At 58.1% G+C, this 18,312-nt stretch overlaps 1 protein-coding gene across 1 annotated transcript; it reads left to right on the top strand.

The window, feature by feature from the left end:
• Positions 1-1,398: 1,398 nt before the first annotated feature.
• On the top strand, positions 1,399-18,054 carry BIK (BCL2 interacting killer). The gene is made up of 5 exons (XM_059404576.1): positions 1,399-1,461; positions 14,362-14,502; positions 15,940-16,044; positions 16,746-16,863; positions 17,519-18,054. The coding sequence occupies exons 2-5, from the start codon at positions 14,369-14,371 to the stop codon at positions 17,606-17,608; spliced, it is 447 nt and encodes a 148-aa protein (XP_059260559.1). The 5' UTR covers positions 1,399-1,461; positions 14,362-14,368; the 3' UTR covers positions 17,609-18,054.
• Positions 18,055-18,312: the final 258 nt, after the last annotated feature.

The following is an 18,312-nucleotide window of genomic DNA, read 5'->3' as shown; positions in this document are numbered from 1 at the left end:
TTCTCCTTACCCCCTAGGGGCTCTGCACACACCCCCCCCCCCCCATTTCTCCAGGCCCAGGAGCTTCAAGGCAGCGCTGGCATGGAAGGCCAGGGAATGGGGGTGCGGTGGGCGGTACAGTTGGTAGGGTGGGGTGGGGAGGGTGTGGGATGCTGCTGATGCTGTTTCTACCAAAGCATCACCCAGTATTCACATCTGTGAAATAGGCTCAAAAATACCTGATTCCAGGGCCGCCCCGGAGGCTCTGTGGGTCAGCGTCTGCCTTCCGCTCAGGTCGTGATCCCAGCCAGGGTCCTGGGATCGAGCCCCACAAGAGAACCTCTGCTCAGCCGGGAGTCAGCTTCTCCCTCTGCCTCTGCAACCCCCCCTGACTGTGCTCTCTCTCCGTCAAATAAATAAAATCTTAAACAAACAAATCCTAATTCCAGGTGGGGGTCAGGGCCAGGGTGGGGGGCGGTGGGCAGAAGGAAATGGGGAGGTGTTTTGTTTTGTTTTGTTTAAATAACCTTTACTCCCAGAGTGGAACTCAGAACCGTGATGGGAGTTTTAGGAGTCACCCGCTTTGACGATGGAGCCAGCAGGGAGCCCCAGGAATGAGTTGTTGTTTTGTTTCTTGGATTTTTTTTTTTTAAGATTTTATTTATGTATTTGACAGAGCAGAAGCAGGACAAGCAGCAGGCAGAGAGAGAGAGAGGGAGAAGCAGTCCCAGCTTCCCGTTCAGCCGGGAGCCCAAAGTGGGGCTGGATCCCAGGACCCTGGAATGAGGACCCCTGCCGAAGGCAGACGCTTAACGAACTGAGCCACCCAGGTGCCCCAATGGAGAGTTTTTAATGGGTATAGAGTCTGTTTTACAAGATGGAATTGTGCGTGGTGGTGAGCACTGCACGCTGTGTATTCAATGCCACTGAACAGTACACTTTAAAACGCTTAATACGGTAAATTGTGTTGTGCGTATTTTACCACAATAAAGAAAATCGAGAGAAACAGAACAAAACCTAACTCCCCAAATGGCTGGCGCAGAAAAAGCATCACTCTTCGAGAGGGGGATTCCCGCTGCCGTTCGGTCTCTCCCACGCTCAGTTTTCTTATCGGTAAAAGGGGCTTGGAAAAAAGCACCGAGCTCTCAGAGCCCCTTGGAGGGCGCAGGGGACAATCCGTGTCAAGACCCTGGATCATACACCCGGATTCGGCCAGCGGGTGCGTCCACTAGGCGCGGGCCTTGTGCACCGCGGAGCGCAGACGGCTGGCACTGCACTTGCCACCGAAGAGCCGGGCCGGGATCCCGAGCCGTGGGGCGGGAGCGGGAACCGCAGAGGCTGCCCCGGGGGCGGGGCGGGCCGGGGGCGGGGCGGGCCCGGGGTCGGCGGTTTATAAGCTCGCGCGCCTGCTGCCGGCGCAGACAGTTCGCCTCCCGGCCCGAGCCCTCCGGCCAACGCGCCCGCCGCCACCTCCAACGCGAGGTGAGTCCGAGCCCCTGCCGCGACCCTCACCCCGCTGCCCTGCGCCCCTGCACCCGGCCCGCTTCCGGCAGGTGGGCGCTCAGGGTGCTGCCCTGGGTGCCGAGCGGCTGGAAGCTTGGGGACCGGTGCCCAGGATTTTCCGCCCGGGGCACCTGTTGGGTGTGTCCCTTTCGGGCGACCTTTCGGGACCCCGGCTCCGAAACGCCCGTCTCCCCGGCGAGGTCTGCAGGCCCCCGCCGGGGATGGCAGCAGCCGCGGCCCCCGCGGGCCTCAGTCTCCGCGACCGCGCAATGGGGCGGCCCCCGGATGCCGCGTCGCTCCGCACGGCCCCTCGGCGCGGCCTCCCGGGGTCCCACTCCCACGCCTTCGGGAGGGCTGCAGCGGGGAGGCCGTGCGGGCAGAGCCGGGGCAAGGGAGCGCCAGCCACGGGTCGCGGCCGCTCAGCCGGGTGTCCCCCGAGGCCGGGAAGATGGCGTCGGGCGCTGGTCCCCGCGGGGACCCTGGGGGCCCCGAGTCGCCGCGCACCTGCGGAGGGCCGGAGAGCGCCTTTGTCCGGAACAGGAACTGCGCGCGGAGCGGGGCGCGGCCGCCGCCCCGCACCTGCCCTCGCCCGGCACAGGTGCGCCCCGCGGGCACGTCCGGCCTCGCTTTGCAAACCGGAGCGGCCCGCGCGCGCTCGGCGCTGCGGTGGCCGCGGGCGTTCCGTGCGGTGACCGGGCGGGGTCCAGCCGCCAGCCCCGCGCGCGCCCGAAGCGACCCGGGGGAGCGCGGGGCTCCGCACGCTCTCGCTCCGAGGCCTGGGCGCGAAACCGCTTTGTAAACCGTTAATCGTTACTGTAATGTTCGCCGGCCTGAGCCGCTCCGGGGGGCGGGACGCTGTTGTTGCCGCTGCCGCTGCCACATTTTCCCCCGAGCACCCGCGCTGGCCCGGCCCTCGGCCGGCTGGTCTCCCTGAAGCTTCGCTCGGGCTCCCCGGGAAGGGCGCGTTATCGGCGTTGTCGTCCCCGCGGGAGGAGGAGGGCGGGCCGCCCGTTGAGCTCTGTGCTGCTCCGAAGCCGGAGGCCTCATTTCGCAGGTGGAGAAACTGAGACTTCGTTCCAGGCGGCAGCAAAGGCAGGCAGAGCCGTTTTTCTGGGAGCCCCAACAAAACCCACGCAGCCACCTCCCAGCTGTGCTGTCTTCGACGGACTACTCCACCTCTGAGCCTCAGTTTGTCCCTTCTGCAGAATGGGTCCGTGCGGTTTCCCACCCAAGTGTTGGTGCCTGATCGTGTTTGAGAGCGAACACTTTAACCTTTAACCGTATTTCTGATTACCTTGGGCATGCCTTTGGGGTAAATAATCCGAGTGGCACATTTTAGGTGGTTATGGTTATGTATGGCTTTACACTTAGTTCCCTAAGCAGTCTGAGGCTGCAGCCGGCTGGGCCTTCACACCTGGCTCTTGGTGCTGCTCCTGTCCAGAGCTCCGGCTGTCCTCCACCCTTCCCTTCCTGCTTCAGGATTTGGGGATTTCCTACACTTCTAAACTCAAGGTCACGGGGCTGTCAATGATGGCTTTAGCTGTGGTTCCTTCAGCTTTACCAGTGTTAACGTTGTATATGTTTATTTGTGCTTGTTTTTGGTTTAAAGTGTCTAGAGCATCTGGTGAGACTGGCTTTCAGTCTGTGCCTCAGAGCCCTCCCGGGAGGTGGGGGGGACCTATTTACCTATTTAATCAACCTTCTAAGATGGCTGCCAGGGGATTTTTTTTTTTTTTTTTTTTTGTGGGAACACTGTCAGCAAGGATATTTCCCCAAGCACCAGGGGTCCTGTGAGGCCCTTTGTGGGATGGAGTTATACACTTAGCAGCGTCCCCCTGGGTGTCCTTTTTCCCTGTCTCCATTTACGTGCTTGCCTCCTCTGAGAAGTCTTCCCTGACTACCTCATCTAAAGGTGCAGCCCTTCCTCTCTTCCTACTGGTTCCTCTGTGCAAGGACCTTACTGGACCGTTTCCGGACGCTAGAGACAGATTGAAATTACCTACTTGTGCAAGTCCCTTAGCGTGACTCTAGCTTGCAGCTCCATGAGAACAGGAGGACCAAGTGTCCCACTCAGTGGAGTATCCCCACCATGGCACGGCCTGGGCACACTGATGCTGGACGGAGGGCCGTATGCAGGTTGTATCTGAAGTTGTATTAGGGGGTTGGTAGGTATGAAAGCTGGAGTCTCTGAGCTGAAGAGAAACCAGAGAGCAACACGAGCCCATTTGTTCTGTTCTGCTGGGCTGACATGCAGAAGCGGGTGCTTGGGGCCCGGCTCCATCCGCTGGTTGAGTTTTGAAGCTGGCCTGGGAGGTTTTTCCCCTCTCCCTGGAAAGCATCCTGTTTTTAGTGAACCTATGAAGTTTGTAGACAATTAATGGCTTCTTGCTTCCCCTGCCTCGAACATAGTGGATCCCACGAGAGTCCGCTGTTTTTTTCTCTCTGCTCAGAACAATTCCAAGAGGTTTCAAGGAAGTCCCAGGCCCGCTCGGGTTTTGTTGTCGGCAGCCACCGGGAAGCCTGCCGTGGGCCGGGAGTGGACACGTGGAGCCGCTCCCTAGTCTCTTTGTCCTGCCGGGGCCAGGCTCTGGACGAAAGACAGAGCGTAAGCAAGCAAGGTCATGGCCTCCAGTTCCTCTTTGGCACCTCCCCACGGGGAGGCCAGGGCTGGTGGTCAACAGAGCAGGCTGAGGCGGGCCCAGGGAGGACAGCTGATTTCCCTAGTGTCAATATTAGGGTGTGACAATACGAAACACCCTCAGGGCCTTGGCGGGCCCTGCATGGTAAACCTGTTTTTCTGGAGGAGGGAGAAGATAGCCGATCACCCAGACTGAGAGGGAGTGCCCGGGAGCAGCCCCCGCCTGGGGGCTGGGGCTGGGGGAGCATCACTGGGATACAGACATTTAGAACTGAACACTCTTGCCCCTGCCCCCCCCCCCCCCCCACCCCCGCGTGTTGGCATTTGTGTGTCTGTGGCTTGGAGCTTAGAAGAAGCTAGATCAAGGTGAGGACAGAAGCTGCCCATTTTCCTGTGTGCAGACGATGACACAATAGGAAAATCCCGGCTCTCACTGAGGTGGTCAGCATAGTATGTGGGTCTCCTGAGCTCCCGGCTCATAGTCCTAGTGGTGCATTAGTGAGCGCCTGCTGTGTACCTAGTGAGCGCCTGCTGTGTACTGTATTCCCCCACCTCAGCCTCTGCCTCCTCCTCACAGCAACACTTCCTGCTGGCAGGTGCTCTGAGCCAGGACTTGACTGTCCCTGTAGCTCCCTTGTTCTGTTTTCCACTCTACTGTCTGCCCCTCCCGCCCCGGACTGTCCCATGCACTAGGTCTCTGCTCTGACCTGGGGCAGACAGACAGGTAAACATTTAATGAGACTAGAATGGGCCAAGTGCCCAATCCAGGTTTGTTTACTGAAGGTGCTGGGACCATGCAGATGAGGAACAATGGATTCTGGGCGGGGAGGAGGTGGGTTTGGGGCCAGGCCTGTGCCAGCCCCCCTGTAGCAGCCTGGGGGAAGCAGAGGGGCGCCAGTAGAATCAAGTTGAGGGTTCAAAAGGGCCAGGACAAGTCCAGGGGGGGACTAAGGACTTTGTCCTAGGGAGGAAGTGGGAGCCCCCAGAGCTGCTGACTGGAGGGGGTGTCAGGATTCAGTGAGTCATTGAAGCTGCTCTGCACAGGGGTGCCTGGGGGGCTCAGTCGGTCAGGTGTCTGCCTTCAGCTCAGGTCGTGAGGCTGGGGTCATGGGATGGAGCCCTCGGTCAGGCTCCCTGTTCAGTGGGGAGTCTGCTTCTCCTCCTCCGGCACCCCTTGCTTGTGCTCACTCTGTGAAATAAAATCTTTAAGAAAGAGGCGGGGGGAGACTCAAAATTCTGGAATAAAGGACCCCGAGGGCTGCATCTCTCTCTCTTGGCTCCTCAGAGCTTGGGCCTAGCAAGGCACAAAATTTTATTTTAAATGCTTAAGAACTTTATTGTTTTATTTTATTTTATTTTTTAATGATTTTTTTAAAAGATTTTATTTATTTGACAGAGATCACAAGTAGGCAGAGAGGCAGGCAGAGAGAGAGAGGAGGAAGCTGGCTCCCTGCTGAGCAGAGAGCCGGAGGTGGGGCTCCATCCCAGAACCCTGGGATCATGACCTGCGTGGAAGGCAGAGGCTTAACCTACTAAGCCACCCAGGCGCCCCTAATGATCTTTTTTTTAAAGTAATCTTTGTGCCCAACTTGGGGCTCAAACTCACAACCCCAGGATCAGGAGTTAGATGCTCTACCGACTGAGCCAGCCAGATGCCCGCAAAACTTCTTCTAAACACATGCTTCTCAAACTTACAAACTGCAGGCCCAAGTAGTATCTTGGCCGCTGTCCTCTCTGCTGGTGGTGGAAAAGCAGACGGGCCCACTTGGGTCCCCTTTCGGGTGTCAACTGGGAACCCCTGGGTTGTCGTCATGTTCCCTCCATCCCTGTTTTCGGTTGTTCATGTCGTTGGAGCTGTGCATTACACCACCACCGACCGGGAGGCTTGTAAACCACAAAGTCATGTCTCACAGTTCTGGATGCTGGAAATCCACGGTCAGGGTGCCGCTGACTTCTGGATCCTTGAGTGGGGGGGGACTGGGGACCTGAAGGGAGCTCTCCTGGGCCTCTCACTCAGAAGATCACTAATCCCATTAGGAGAGCCCTCAAGGTCTAATCCCTCTCAAAGTCCCCGCCTCCTGATACCCTCATTCTGGGCTTTAAGAATTTGGGAGTGGACACAAACCTCCAGGCCATGGGAAACTGGTGTAAAGCCTCCTTCAGAATCCCCTGTCGCCGAGAATTCTTCCTCCGTTCTGCCTTCTCCGGTTGTGGGGATCTTTACAGATATGAGCAGGAAGGGACCGAAAAAATCTCCCTAATGTTTGTTTTGCAGACCAAGAATGAGGGGGTTTAGAGGGGCCAGGGAACTTGTCCAGAGCCGAATGGCCACGCTGGACTAGGACGCGGGGGTCCCCCTCTAAGTAACGATCAGAAGTGGTGAGCCCTGGACATTTGCATAAGTGGCATCCCGGTGGCGGCTCCTCTCGCTCCTGTTGCTCAGCAGCCAACCAGGACTTCAGCCTGTTGCAGACCCACTTGTGGCCAACCTGTCCCAAATGTGGATTCGGGGAGGACGAGAGGGTGCTGGTTTGCCTCATTTCCACTAAGGGGGACCTGAGTGCACTGAGCCAGGCCCGGCGTGGGGCCCTGGGGACCTGCTGCCGAATCCGGCCAGAGCATCTCCCGCCAAACAGACCCAAACTGGGTGCAGGACCCAGATCACGCCTCCCTGGAGCTGAAGGCCCGTTTCATGGGTGTGTGAAAAGGGGCTTCCCTTTCACCTCTGGGCCAGCCTCTCCGCTCCCGTGCCCAGAAGGCGGGATGCTGACGGGAAACGTGACAAACCATCTGGTCCTGGCCAAGCCCGATGTACAGGGCCGCAGTGTGTTCGGTCCTTCACTATCGGATTCAGTGGAAACTATTTGGCATTTCAGGCCTCAGAGCAAGACTTTTTTGGGGATTGTCAAGGCGGCCTCCCTACACCTTTTTTTTTTTTTTTTTTCCAATTTACTTTTTAATTTTATTTGAGAGAGCACACACAGAGGGAGAGAGAGACGCAGTCTCCCTGCCAAGTGGGGAGCTCAACATCGGGGTTGATCCTAGGACTCCAGAACCCTGGGATCACAACCTGAGCCAAAGGCAGACGCTTAACCAACTGAGCCACCCAGGCGCCTCTTTTTTGCTGGGGGTGGGGGGGCTTCCTTTTCATTCTGCTGTCAGCCCACACTGCTGGGCGGGGTATTTTTGGAGCCCCGGGGTGGGGAGCGTGATTGCATGGTCAGGAGGCTCTGAATTTCCATTCTCCCCCATCCTGGGTCCCCATCTGTGAAGTGGGACTACTTCTGGGGGAGGCTAGGCAGAGCGATGCAAATAAGGTCTTGGGGTGACCAGGAGCAGACCCCTGCAGCTGGGAGAGGACAGTCCTTGCCCAAGGCCATAGGGGCGGGCCTAGCCCACCCATCCTGTGGATGGCTCTGCCTGCAGCACCTGGGTTCCGAGTGACTCAGGCCAGCCCCTGCACTGGGGTACGGGGCGGGGGCGGGGTGGGCACAGTGCTGGTGAGGAGGCAGGATTGAGGGGCTGTGGCACTGTGGGCCCATTCCAAGATGACACTTCCGGAATCACTGAGCAGCCCCCACACCCCAGCACAGGTGAGTTTCCAACTTTTTACCTGAAACACCTTCTCTCTCCCTCCTTGTCACTCCCTGTCTGTCTTTTCCCCCAGTTGCTTCTCTATCACCAGGGCAGTCAGCCCTGCCTACCTGGGAGGAGCACTTTCAGGCCTCTGGGGTTCCTGATGGTGGAGGTGGAGGTGGGACTTCCCCACCAGGTGGGGACAGGCTGGGGGGGGTGGTGGCTTGATTCCTGAAATAGACCTTTAAGACAGACCTTTTCCAGAGGTGCCTGAGTGGCTCAGTTGGTTAAGCATCTGCCTTATGGTTTCAGCTCAGATGATCTCAGGGTCCTGGGATTGAGCCCCCACCCTCGGACTCCCTGCACAGCCTGGAGTCAGCTTGATATTCTCTGCCTCTCCCTCTGTCCCTCCCCCTGGTCCCACATCTCTCTCTAAAGTAAATCTTTTTTTTTTTTTTTTAAAGAAACTTCTTTATTGCAACTTCAGCTAGCTTTAAGATGTATTTATTTATTTGACAGACACAGCAAGAGAGGGAACACAAGCAGGGGGAGTGGGAGAGAGAGAGCAGGTGTCCTGCCGAGTAGGGAGCCTGATGTGGGGCTCAATCTGAGGCCCCTGGGATCACGACCTGAACCGAAGGCAGACGCCCAACCAGCTGGGCCGCCCATGTGCCCCTTGCTGTATTTCTGGAATCCACGAACCAAGCACATGCGCGGTAGTAAAAGCTCAAGAACCCAAGAGCACAGAATTTCAAATTCAGGCCCCTTCCCAAGTGTGTCCCAGAGAGACCCCTTCTCTCTTAACCTCCTGCCACTTCAGGAGATGACCTCTGCAGATGGAGGTGTGTGTCTGTTAGTCCTTTATATTCACACATGGCCGCACGATTGCAGACTGTTCCTTGCCGTGTGCACAGAGCCACGTGACTTCCAGGTCCCCGCATGGGAATGCCTACAGACCCCCTGCTCATGATTTCATGGCCACCGGGTACCTCCAGCGGGACATGCAGGATGCACCCTAGAAGCCACGGATAGGTGCACTTGGGACTTCAGGGGCTCCTGTCTCCCACCCTGCGCTTGTTGATGCCTTAGCCAGCCTTGGAGCCCCTGCTGGGTGGCAGGAAGTAGGCAGCATCCATTTCTCTTAATCCTCTTAGCTCTTGGGAGGCTGTGCTATTTTCAGGCTGGAGACCCCTCTGAGCTAGGCTCAGAATCTGTTGACTGGTCCAGGTGGCACCTCAGAGCTGGGAATGGAGCCTGGATCTGTCTTGCTGAGGTCTGGGCTTTGCTGCTCGAGTACACCCATGCTGCGACACCGGGTGCTCCCTAAACCAGTGCACCATCCCCGTTCCCCACAGCGGCAGGGCTGGTGAGGGGGCAGGTGTGGGTGGGAAGCTTCCGTGGAAACATCTGGTGGCTAGGTCTCAGCTGGGTCCACCCAGCAGCCGCTGGCCTGGCACCCAGGACTTTGGGGACCAGGTGCTATTGCTGGAGCCCCCCGGTGTCCCCAGCTGCTCCTGCTTGGCCGCCAGCATGCAGGGACACACAGGCTGGGCTGGGGGAGACAGAGCGTGCACCTGTCCCCACGCTGTTCTATGTGGGGGAGGTCATACGTCATGCGAAAGTGCACCCCGGAGGTTGGGAGCCTGCCCTCTCTCTCCACCTCCCAGCCCCACAGGTGTCCCTGTGGCTGTGTGGGCGACTTTCTTCTGCCCAGAGGTGGGGTGGGCATCCTGAGCTCTGTGGGTAAGAGCGTGTTCCTGATGGCTTTTTTTTTTTTTTTTAAGATTTTACTTATTTGAGAGTCCGGGAGCCTGACTGAGGCTTGATCCCAGGCCCTCGGCAGACACTTAACCGACTGAGCCACCCAGGCGCCCCCGTGGGCTCTCTCCACAGTGTGTCAGCAGGTGCCCGCATGGGCTGCAGCCGGGGTGGGGACAGGTGGCTAGGTGCACCTTCTTTCACCCGAAATGGTCTGAAACTGCTTCTTTGCAAATCTGCTGGGGGGGGGGGAAATGCTTAAAAGCAGTGCGGGCTCCCGGGCCAGCAGCTTTCTCGGTGCTGGGCGGTGTTGGGTCATTTGACAAACATGCTCTGTGGTGTGGGCTGGGGGCCGGAGCCGAGTAACAGTGGCAGCTCCTGGTTCGTTGCCTTCCGGGGTGTGGGGGCGCTGAGACAGGTTCCATCACGTCGTGCTCCCAGCTCCCGGGGACGTGCGTTCCTAGTGTCCTCACGTGGAAGGGAAGAAGCGGGGGGCACAGAGAGTGTCCGTGCTCTAAGCTACCACAGAGGGAGAAAGAGCGCCCCACCGTGGGGTTGGTTAGAGATGGGAGGGGGAGCCCCCAGCCTGGCCCAGGTGAGCTAGGAAGGCAGGGCCAGGGCTGAGTTCCTTGGCAACCAATGAGAGGGCGTGGACTAAGGGGACAGGATGGCCGGCCTTGGGTGCCTGGGGTGCCTGGGGTGCGGTAGGAGCGGGGGAGGGGGCGGGTGGTTGGGGCTGGGGAGGTGGCCAGGGGAAAAGGGCCCTGATAGCAGCATGACACGACCCCCGAGTGGAGCAATGACCAGGTCAGATTGGAGAGGGTCCAGCGGGGACTGGAGACCGGAGACGGGGCAGCCGCAGTAGAGCTGGACAGGAAGAGACCGGGGCTGGCCTGCCCTGGCGTGGTGGACCGGCTGCAGGGACCTTGCCGCCAGCTCTGTGGCCACACTCTGATTTCTCCCACTCAGACCTTGAGCCCCAAGGCCAGCCCAGGCCGGGCTAGTCAGACCTTTGTGAGAACCTTACTCAGGGCTTGGATTAGGACCCAATGAGGTGGGTGCAAAAACCTCAGCCAGGGTCAGAACAGGTGATTGATGCTGGTTCTTACCAGAAAAATGAACCCCATTAGTGTGGGATTATTTTTCCCATTTAACGGACGAAACTGGAGGCTTCGCCCAAGGTTCCCACTGCAGCTCAAGTGAGTGGTTGGGTTAGAAGGTCAACCCAGGCAGGACGCCCCCGGCTGTGGTTGGGGGAGGCACCACCCCACCGCTCACCCAGCCCCAGGGCTTGTCAGACACGGGTCTCGGGCCCCATTCCCACTTGGTGTCCAGGGATTCTGGGACTGTCTCTGCTGGAGGCGGAGGGATGTTTAGACCGTAGGTCAAGGGGAGGCGCAGAGGCCATGTCCAGGCCCAGAGCCTGGTGCTGGTGTGGAGGGTGGGGGCGGGGGGGCTCAGGGGGCGCATGCAGAGGAGGGCTGGGACTGCTTTTCCTGGGAAATTGCCATTTGCATAGTTATCAAGCCCCCTAGGGCCTGGGAGCAACAGAGGTGGGAGCTCTGTCCCCAATCCTTAAATGCTACCCTTGGAGCTCAAGGGCACCCAGACCCCCAGCGTGCACTCCCTGTGCAGTGTCAGTTTCTGTCTGGCTCCATTACACCCTTTAAATCCTTCAGTAGAGTTTTATGTTTTTCTCCGTAAGTTTTAAAGCATTTTTTAAAAAAGATTTTATTTGATAGAGATCACAAGTATGCAGAGAGGCAGGCAGAGAGAAAGGAAGGGAAGCAGGCTCCCTGCCAAGCAGAGAGCCCAATGGGGGGCCTGATCCCAGGACCCCGGGATCATGACCCGAGCCGAAGGCAGAGGCTTTAACCCACTGAGCCACCCAGGCGCCCCAGAGCTTTTTTTTTTTTTTTCAAAGATTTTATTTATTTATTTGACAGAGAGAGATCACAAGGAGGCAGAGAGGCAGGCAGGGAGAGAGGAGGAAGCAGGCTCCCTGCCGAGCAGAGAGCCCGATGCGGGACTCGATCCCAGGACCCTGAGATCATGACCTGAGCCGAAGGCAGTGGCTTAATCCACTGAGCCACCCATGCGCCCATTTTTTTTTTTTTTAAATCGCATTTCTTTCCTGACTAAGGGCCTCTGTACCTGCATAGTCTGTCTGCTACCGCATTTTCTGGTCGCCTTGTGGTTATTGATTTTTATATGTCCATCTGGTATCTGGTAACCTTGAATCTCCTGGTGGTTCCAAAAAGTGATTCTCAGGACTCCTGGGTGGCTTAGACTGTTAAGCGTCTGCTTTTGGCTCAGGTCCTGGGATCCAGTCCCACAGGGGCTCCCTGCTCAGCGGGGAGCCTGCTTCTCCCTCTTCCCCTCCCCCCGGCTAGTGCACATGCACCTGCTCTCTCTCTCAAATAAATAGATAAAATCTTATTAAGAAAGTACAAAAGGTGATTCTGTGTTTTCTACATAAAGGCTCATTGCAGGTCTGCTAGAAATCCCTCTTCTGCCTCATCAAACTGATCACATGTTCTCTGGCGGCTTGAATGTTCTCTGTCTTTTCTTCTTTGAGCGGCTTCCTCTAACTTGCTGAGACCTCATCTGACTGAAGTCCGCTTGTCGCCGTTTGTGCTGGTGCCTCTGCCCTGACCCCGGACTGTCCTGTGTGGAGGCTCCCTTTTCTATTTTTATTATTTTATTATTATTATTATTATTTTTTTTATTTTTATTTTCTTATTTGACAGAGACAGCAAGAGAGGTAACAGGGGAGCAGCAGAGGGAGAGGGAGAAGCAGGCCTCCCGCTCAGCAGGGAGCCCGATGTGGGGCTGGATCCCAGAATTCTGGGATCATGACCCAAGCCTAAGGCAGATGCTTAACAACTGAGCCACCCAGGCGCCCCTTATTATGTTTCAAGATTTTATTTATTTGACAGTGAGAGACACAGCGAGAGAGGGAACAGAAGCAGGGGGAGTGGGAGAGGGAGAAGCAGGCTTCCCGTGGAGCAGGGACCCCGATGCGGGGCTTTATCCCAGGACCCTGAGATCATGACCTGAGCCGAAGGCAAACACTTAACGACTGAGCCACCCAGGTGCCCTCCTTTTCTGTTTTTAAACAAGCAAAACTGAAGTCTGACAGCTGGGTAGGGTGTCAGCGCCTAGGGGGTGGCTGGAGGTGGGTCCCTAGGGCTGGGGTCCTAGCTTTTAACTGCTGCCTAGCCATCTGGACCGGAGGTAGAAGGGTTACGCGCTCCCAGCAGTACCTGTGCTGCAGTCAAGTTGCTAGCGGCATCGAGGGTTTTTAGAAATGTCACCCGATCCTCCCCGTGGGGTTCTGGTTCATGCTGGTCTGTTGGTTTTGGAGGGGGCTTCATTGCCGGGTCTCAGGCCTGCACGCTTTTCAACCCTGCCCGCAGGCGCTGCCCTCAGCAGGTGGTGAGACCCCCGCCACCGCCAGGAGCCTGCAGGGGAAGGTGCTGTCCTCACAGGTGCGGGTGGCGTATGTCAGGCCTTTCGTGGCTGTCGTGGCTGTGTTTACATGTCTGATTTCTCTTGAGACAAATTCTGGGCACATACTCTCTCTGGAGCAGTGGTGTTCTTCTGTACCGTTTCTCAAAGAGCCCTCAGGTACCTGTCTGTGCCCTCGATGACATCGCCGCGTGTCCATCTCTCTTGATCACGTTTTGGATCCTCTGTTGACTCTCCTGTCTTGTCCCGAGATACCCGGAGGCTCCACACTGACCTCTGTGCCCCCGTGAGCTTGTGCCCTGGCTCTGTGTCTCCAGTCACCACCCTTGAATGGGGAAAGCACGTCGTGTGCACACTCTCGCCTACACCCCGCGTCCCCAGCGGGCACCTGTGCTTGTCCTGCCAAACGTGAACACTGTCCACCCTGGCCTGGGGAGCAGGGGGACTTGGCTCTGGCCCTTCTTGGCTTCATCGTGAACTTTTCAGGGTCTCATCTTAATGAATACCTATCTTGAAGGTTAGGGATCCAACAAGATAATGAGAGGGTCCTGTCCACTCAGGCTAATGTGAAGAATTACAAAATTTTTAAGACAGTGGGTTGATGTGCAGAGGTCCCTCAGCATCACACAGGTGCTAAGTAACAGCTGGGATTTGAGCTCAGGTCTGTGGGTTCCATATTCGCCATTATATTCTAGCTCTAAGTCTGTTTGGCATGGTGTGGGCTAAGTTGCGGTGGCCTCGGTCACAGACTCTCCTACCCTGCTATCTCAGGATGATGGGAACAATTCCTACGTGGGAATCCATGGTTGTAATAGGAGAGCCTTTGGCTGCAAGGAACTGGAAACTCACTGAGTTGGGTGTTACTTTTCCTACACAGCGAGGGTGGCCGTGACTCGCAAAAATACAAGTGTTCCAGAAGGCCATCAGAGAGCCAGGCTCCGTCCCTCTCTCCTCTGCTTTCTTGGCGTCTTAGTTATTCTTAATGTTCAGCACCTTGGTGTCACAAAGTGGCTGCTGCAGCTCCAGCCTTCCCTCCTGTACTGAAGGCAGCAAGCAGGGAGAGGAGCTGCCCTGGCTAAAACCCCTACGTCGGGGACGCCTGGGTGGCTCAGTTGGTTAAGCAGCTGCCTTCGGCTCAGGTCATGATCCCAGCGTCCTGGGATCGAGTCCCACATCGGGCTCCTTGCTCCACGGGGAGCCTGCTTCTCCCTCTGACTCTGCCTTCCACTCTGTCTGCCTGTGCTCGCTTTCGCTCGCGCTCTATCTCTGACAAATAAATAAATAAAATCTTTATTAAAAAAAATAAATAAATAAAACCCCTACGTCGGACTCTGAGACCCCATTGCCCAGAACACCGGTTGCATGCCCACCACCAGCTGCAAGGCATGCTAGGCAGGTGTTCAGTCTCTGTCTTTTCTGTCTTTCTTCTCCCCCAGAGAAGAAATGTCCCACACAGGACCCCTCTCCAGGAACCTCTTTCTGAGCACCTTTCTGCAGGAGCATGGCCCGGAAGTGCTGAACGTCCCCGGCATGACTAATCTCGTGGAGCACTATGGTCCAGGGCCCTCCCCTAACAGGTAGGTCCCATCAACACTCCGTGGGCCCCACCCACTCCCATTTCTGGCCAGTGACCTTGGGGGTACAGTTGGAAGAGCAGGGCCCCAGGGCAGAAATTCCCCAGGTGTGCTCATGGAGGTCTGTGCCCTGGGCGCGGCCCCTTGGCGCTGCTGTCAGCCCACAGAGGCCCTCAGGTTCCAGCATATTCCCAGGATGGACCTTGGGTACTGCCGCCAAAATGGCTTAAACCTCTGACTTTAGGACTGGGTATCATATCACCTGGCCCTCACTGACCATGATGTCTCATCAAGGCCTCTTGATAAGATGGTTCTAATTTTAGAAAATCAGAAGCAGCCTGAGGAAGCCCCTTCACACACACCGTCTGGGGCCCAGGCTGCCGGGACAGAGAAGAGAGGATCTTCCCAGGGCCAGCCCCAGGTTCCAGGTGCTTCCCTTCTTCTTTAGGTCTCAGGAGTCTCTTAGGCATTAGGGCCTGGACCTGGGGATTGGGGCTGGCTGGGATTTTAGAGCTGGAGGGACCTGAAAATCTGCCTCTTGCCCTGTCCTGCTCCACTTGGAGATGACAACAGGGGACGTTCAGCGTGGGGCAGTGTCTTCCTGAGGTCCCACGGGGTATCGAGATAGAGGTGGGACCTCAGGCCCCCGCCGGGGATTGCCAGCCAGACCTCCCCAGCTTCGCATCCAACCTTCGGCACCTCTGGACTAGAGAGCACAGACCCCAGAGAGACCGGGCAGGTGGCTGGGGCTGAGCTGGGAGCCACTGGGACGCCTGTCCACTTGGAAGTTCCCAGATGAAATGTGGGCAAAGCCCTGAGAGCAGGACTGAAGCCAGCCTGGAGGCTGTGGGCTGTGGAGGTCAGGTGTGAGCGCGCAGACCTCCTTCCCCATCAGGGAGAGCAGCAACTGGTGAGCCCCTCCCTTCCGAAAAGGCTGAGGACAACAGGTGGTTTCACGATTGGGGGCACAGGGAACAGGTCCTAGAATCCCTCCCCACGAGGAGGAGGGAAAATCGAGACCCCGTGGGAAACCAGTCCCAGCTCCGGGGGGTTCAGGAGCCCCAGCACGCCCGGCCCCGCTGCCCACCTTTGCCATCTTTCCTGGCAAGCCTCCGGGTGGGTGGCCTCTCCCAGGGCTCCCCAACCCTCCGTGTTCCCTGGAGGGAGAGGAAGGCTGTGACAGGGAGGCGCATCTGCTGCTCACGGGCCCTGCATGTGTGTCTGCCCTCCCACAAGACGAGAGGAGTGGAGCCCCCCAGGGATGGGACCTCGCCGGTCTTTTCTGAAGCAAAGCAGGAGCCAGAGGAGGGGTGCATGAAGGTTCCCACTTCGCTCTGTGCCACCCCTGGCCTCCCAGAAGCCTGGGGCCCGATCTGCCAGGCGGGCCCAGGTGTGTGGGGCGTCCCTGCGTCACCCCTAATTGTCCATGCCCTCCCGCAGCAGCCCCAACTATGTGGCCATGCGGCTGGCCTTCATCGGGGATGAGATGGAAGTGAGATGGATGCTGCCCCGCGCTGGCGAGCTGCCCGGGATGGCCGTGCACAGGTGGGCGGCCCCCAGGCCCTGGGAGGAGACAGCTCCCCTTCCGGGCAGCCCCGCATCCCTCTGCCGGGAGTCCCCAGCCCCTGCACCGCGGCTGCACAGCAGAACCCAAGTGCCTTTCTCTGCTGTTTCATCAAGCCAAGACCGAACTTTTCCCAAAGGGTCTTGACCTCAAATGCTGACGGGAAGGTGGCGAGCTCAGTGGAGCTGTGTGTCCTGCTTGGTGGCCTCTGTCCCGAGCCCACTGTACTTTCATGGTTGACTAGCATCTCTGTGGGTTTCCAGAGGCTCACAGGACCACTCACGCTGCGGGTGTATGAGCCCATCTCAGGGCCGCAGCCGTGTGGTCTCTTGGTCCCCAGAGAGGCAGCCTTCTGCTGGGGTGCCCAGGCCTCCATCAGAGCAAGGTCCTCCAGGGGGAAGACCTGCCTTCTTGGGCCTGTGAACAGTGGAGCCTTTTCCCCATGGCCGGCTTCAGAACCCCAGACCAAACCCCCGTGGACTGGTGGGCGGTGGAAGGAAAGAGGAAATCAGATGGCCGTGGAGAGAGACGCTCGTTGGCGGAGCCACCAGAGCAAGGGGACAGAGTGGCAATGTGGGGGGGGGCAGCCCTCTTCTACCCACAGGGGTCCCCTAAAGGAAAGGCTGCAGCCCTGTCCCCGTTCCCGCAGTAATGGCGCTGCTCCCCCCCCCCTTTGTCACAGCTGGGCTTTTACCTACAACCAGATGCGCCTGAGAGGTGTTCTCCGAAGTTTCGTGGATGGTCTCACTAACCTCAGGGAGCACATACGGATCTGGAGCTTCCTGACCTTCAGGAACAGGGTAACTAAACCTTGAGATTGACTTACCTCCTGTACATGGTGCTGTGAAGCTCTGCAGTGGCGCGATGCCGCAGACCCTACCCCTCCCTGTCGCCCTGCCCGCTTCCCCCCTTCTGCTGGGCTCGGGCTTTGAGAGCCGTGCTTCACGGACTCGGTGCTGGGACTCTTCAATGTGTTTGGCTGCTTCCACGCCTGTTCCCTGCTGTTGCCTCCCCTGGGAAGGCCTTCTGCTGGCGCTGGCGAAGGGACCGGCTCCTCACCCGGCAGATGCGTCTCCTCCTGAGCCGCTTTCCTGACCACTCCTCCTCCCTCCCAGCAGCGCCGGGGACGGTCCCTCGGGCAGCTCGTGCTCCCACAGTCCCCAGCCCATGAGCAGCCTGGATGGGCTGGCTTCTCTGCCCCCTGTCGCATCCTCGGCCATCTCCCCACCTGCCTGTGCTGCTCTTCCTGGTTTTTGTCCCCGACCGGTCTGCTTCGGAGATGCTCCTGCATCCCCCACCTTCCCTGACTAGTCCTTCCCCACCCCGGGCCCGGCCTCAGCCTCAGCCTCGCGGGCTCATCCCTGTGTCCACAGGGCGGGCACAGAAGGAGCTGTGGAAGGAGCCACCCCTGTTCCGGGCTGGAGGGCCTCACCTCTCCCCCCCTTCATCCCACAGGTGTCCCCCAACCCCGGGCGCGGGCTGGTGCTGTCCCTGCTGCTGCTGGTGGTGCTGCTGCTAGGCTGGGGGCTTCAGGTCCTCCAGTGATGCGAGCTGCTGCTCTGGGCGGGGGGCGGGGCTGGCCTCGCCCCCTCCCTGGCCGCCACCCTGGAGGTGGCCTTGTTGGGTTTGTTGTCTTTTTAACTGTTTTCTGATGATGCCTTTTTTATATTTAAAACAGAGTGCTGGGACACTACTGAGGTTTCATACTAGTTTTTTTCTTTTTCTTTTTGTAAGAGAAATGAATTCATTATACCTCTGGGGTCGTTGCTGGTTAACTGCCCGTGCCAAGGCCTGGCTGGGCCTGCTCTCCTGGCCCCAGCCCACTTGTGGTGGCCTGTCCCAGAAAGGAGCCTTCCTCTTGCTGGGGGGCCCTGTGGCGGGCCGTGGGGGGAGTGCTGGCCACACCCCCACGTCTGTGATGCCCCGGGGCAAAGGGAAAATCTGCTGGAATAGATTTCTGAGGGGTGAGGAGAGCTCAATAAAATGTTGGTTTCCAGCTGGTCTCTGGTCCTCTCTGGGGGTTTGTCGCATGGGTTGCCTCTTGCCCCTGGCTCGAGAATCAAAGGGGCGGGGAAAGAAGGGGCGGGGCGTGCGCCTAGCCACCTGTGCGTGATCACACACCTGCGGGCTCTTTCCTGCACCTGCTGTCATGAAGTTTGGCCCGACACAATCAGGTTTACGCCGCCTCTTGTCATGCCTCGTGCCTGAGATGTACCATTAGGGATTATTTCCTTTGGGCTGTCAGGCTC

This window comes from Mustela nigripes, chromosome 6 (genome assembly GCF_022355385.1).
Source record: "Mustela nigripes isolate SB6536 chromosome 6, MUSNIG.SB6536, whole genome shotgun sequence".
In the NCBI taxonomy this organism is placed as follows: domain Eukaryota; kingdom Metazoa; phylum Chordata; class Mammalia; order Carnivora; family Mustelidae; genus Mustela; species Mustela nigripes.
The sequence above is the reverse complement of the archived record's forward strand: the minus strand, read 5'-3'. Positions and strand labels throughout refer to the sequence as shown.

Excerpts from the sequence above, each read along its gene's own strand:
- BIK (XM_059404576.1), top strand. The coding sequence starts at position 14,369 with ATGTCCCACACAGGACCCCTCTCCAGGAACCTCTTTCTGAGCACCTTT. Across the intron at positions 16,045-16,745 it reads CCCGGGATGGCCGTGCACAG|CTGGGCTTTTACCTACAACC; the intron begins GTGGGCGGCCCC and ends CCTTTGTCACAG. Across the intron at positions 16,864-17,518 it reads TCCTGACCTTCAGGAACAGG|GTGTCCCCCAACCCCGGGCG; the intron begins GTAACTAAACCT and ends TTCATCCCACAG.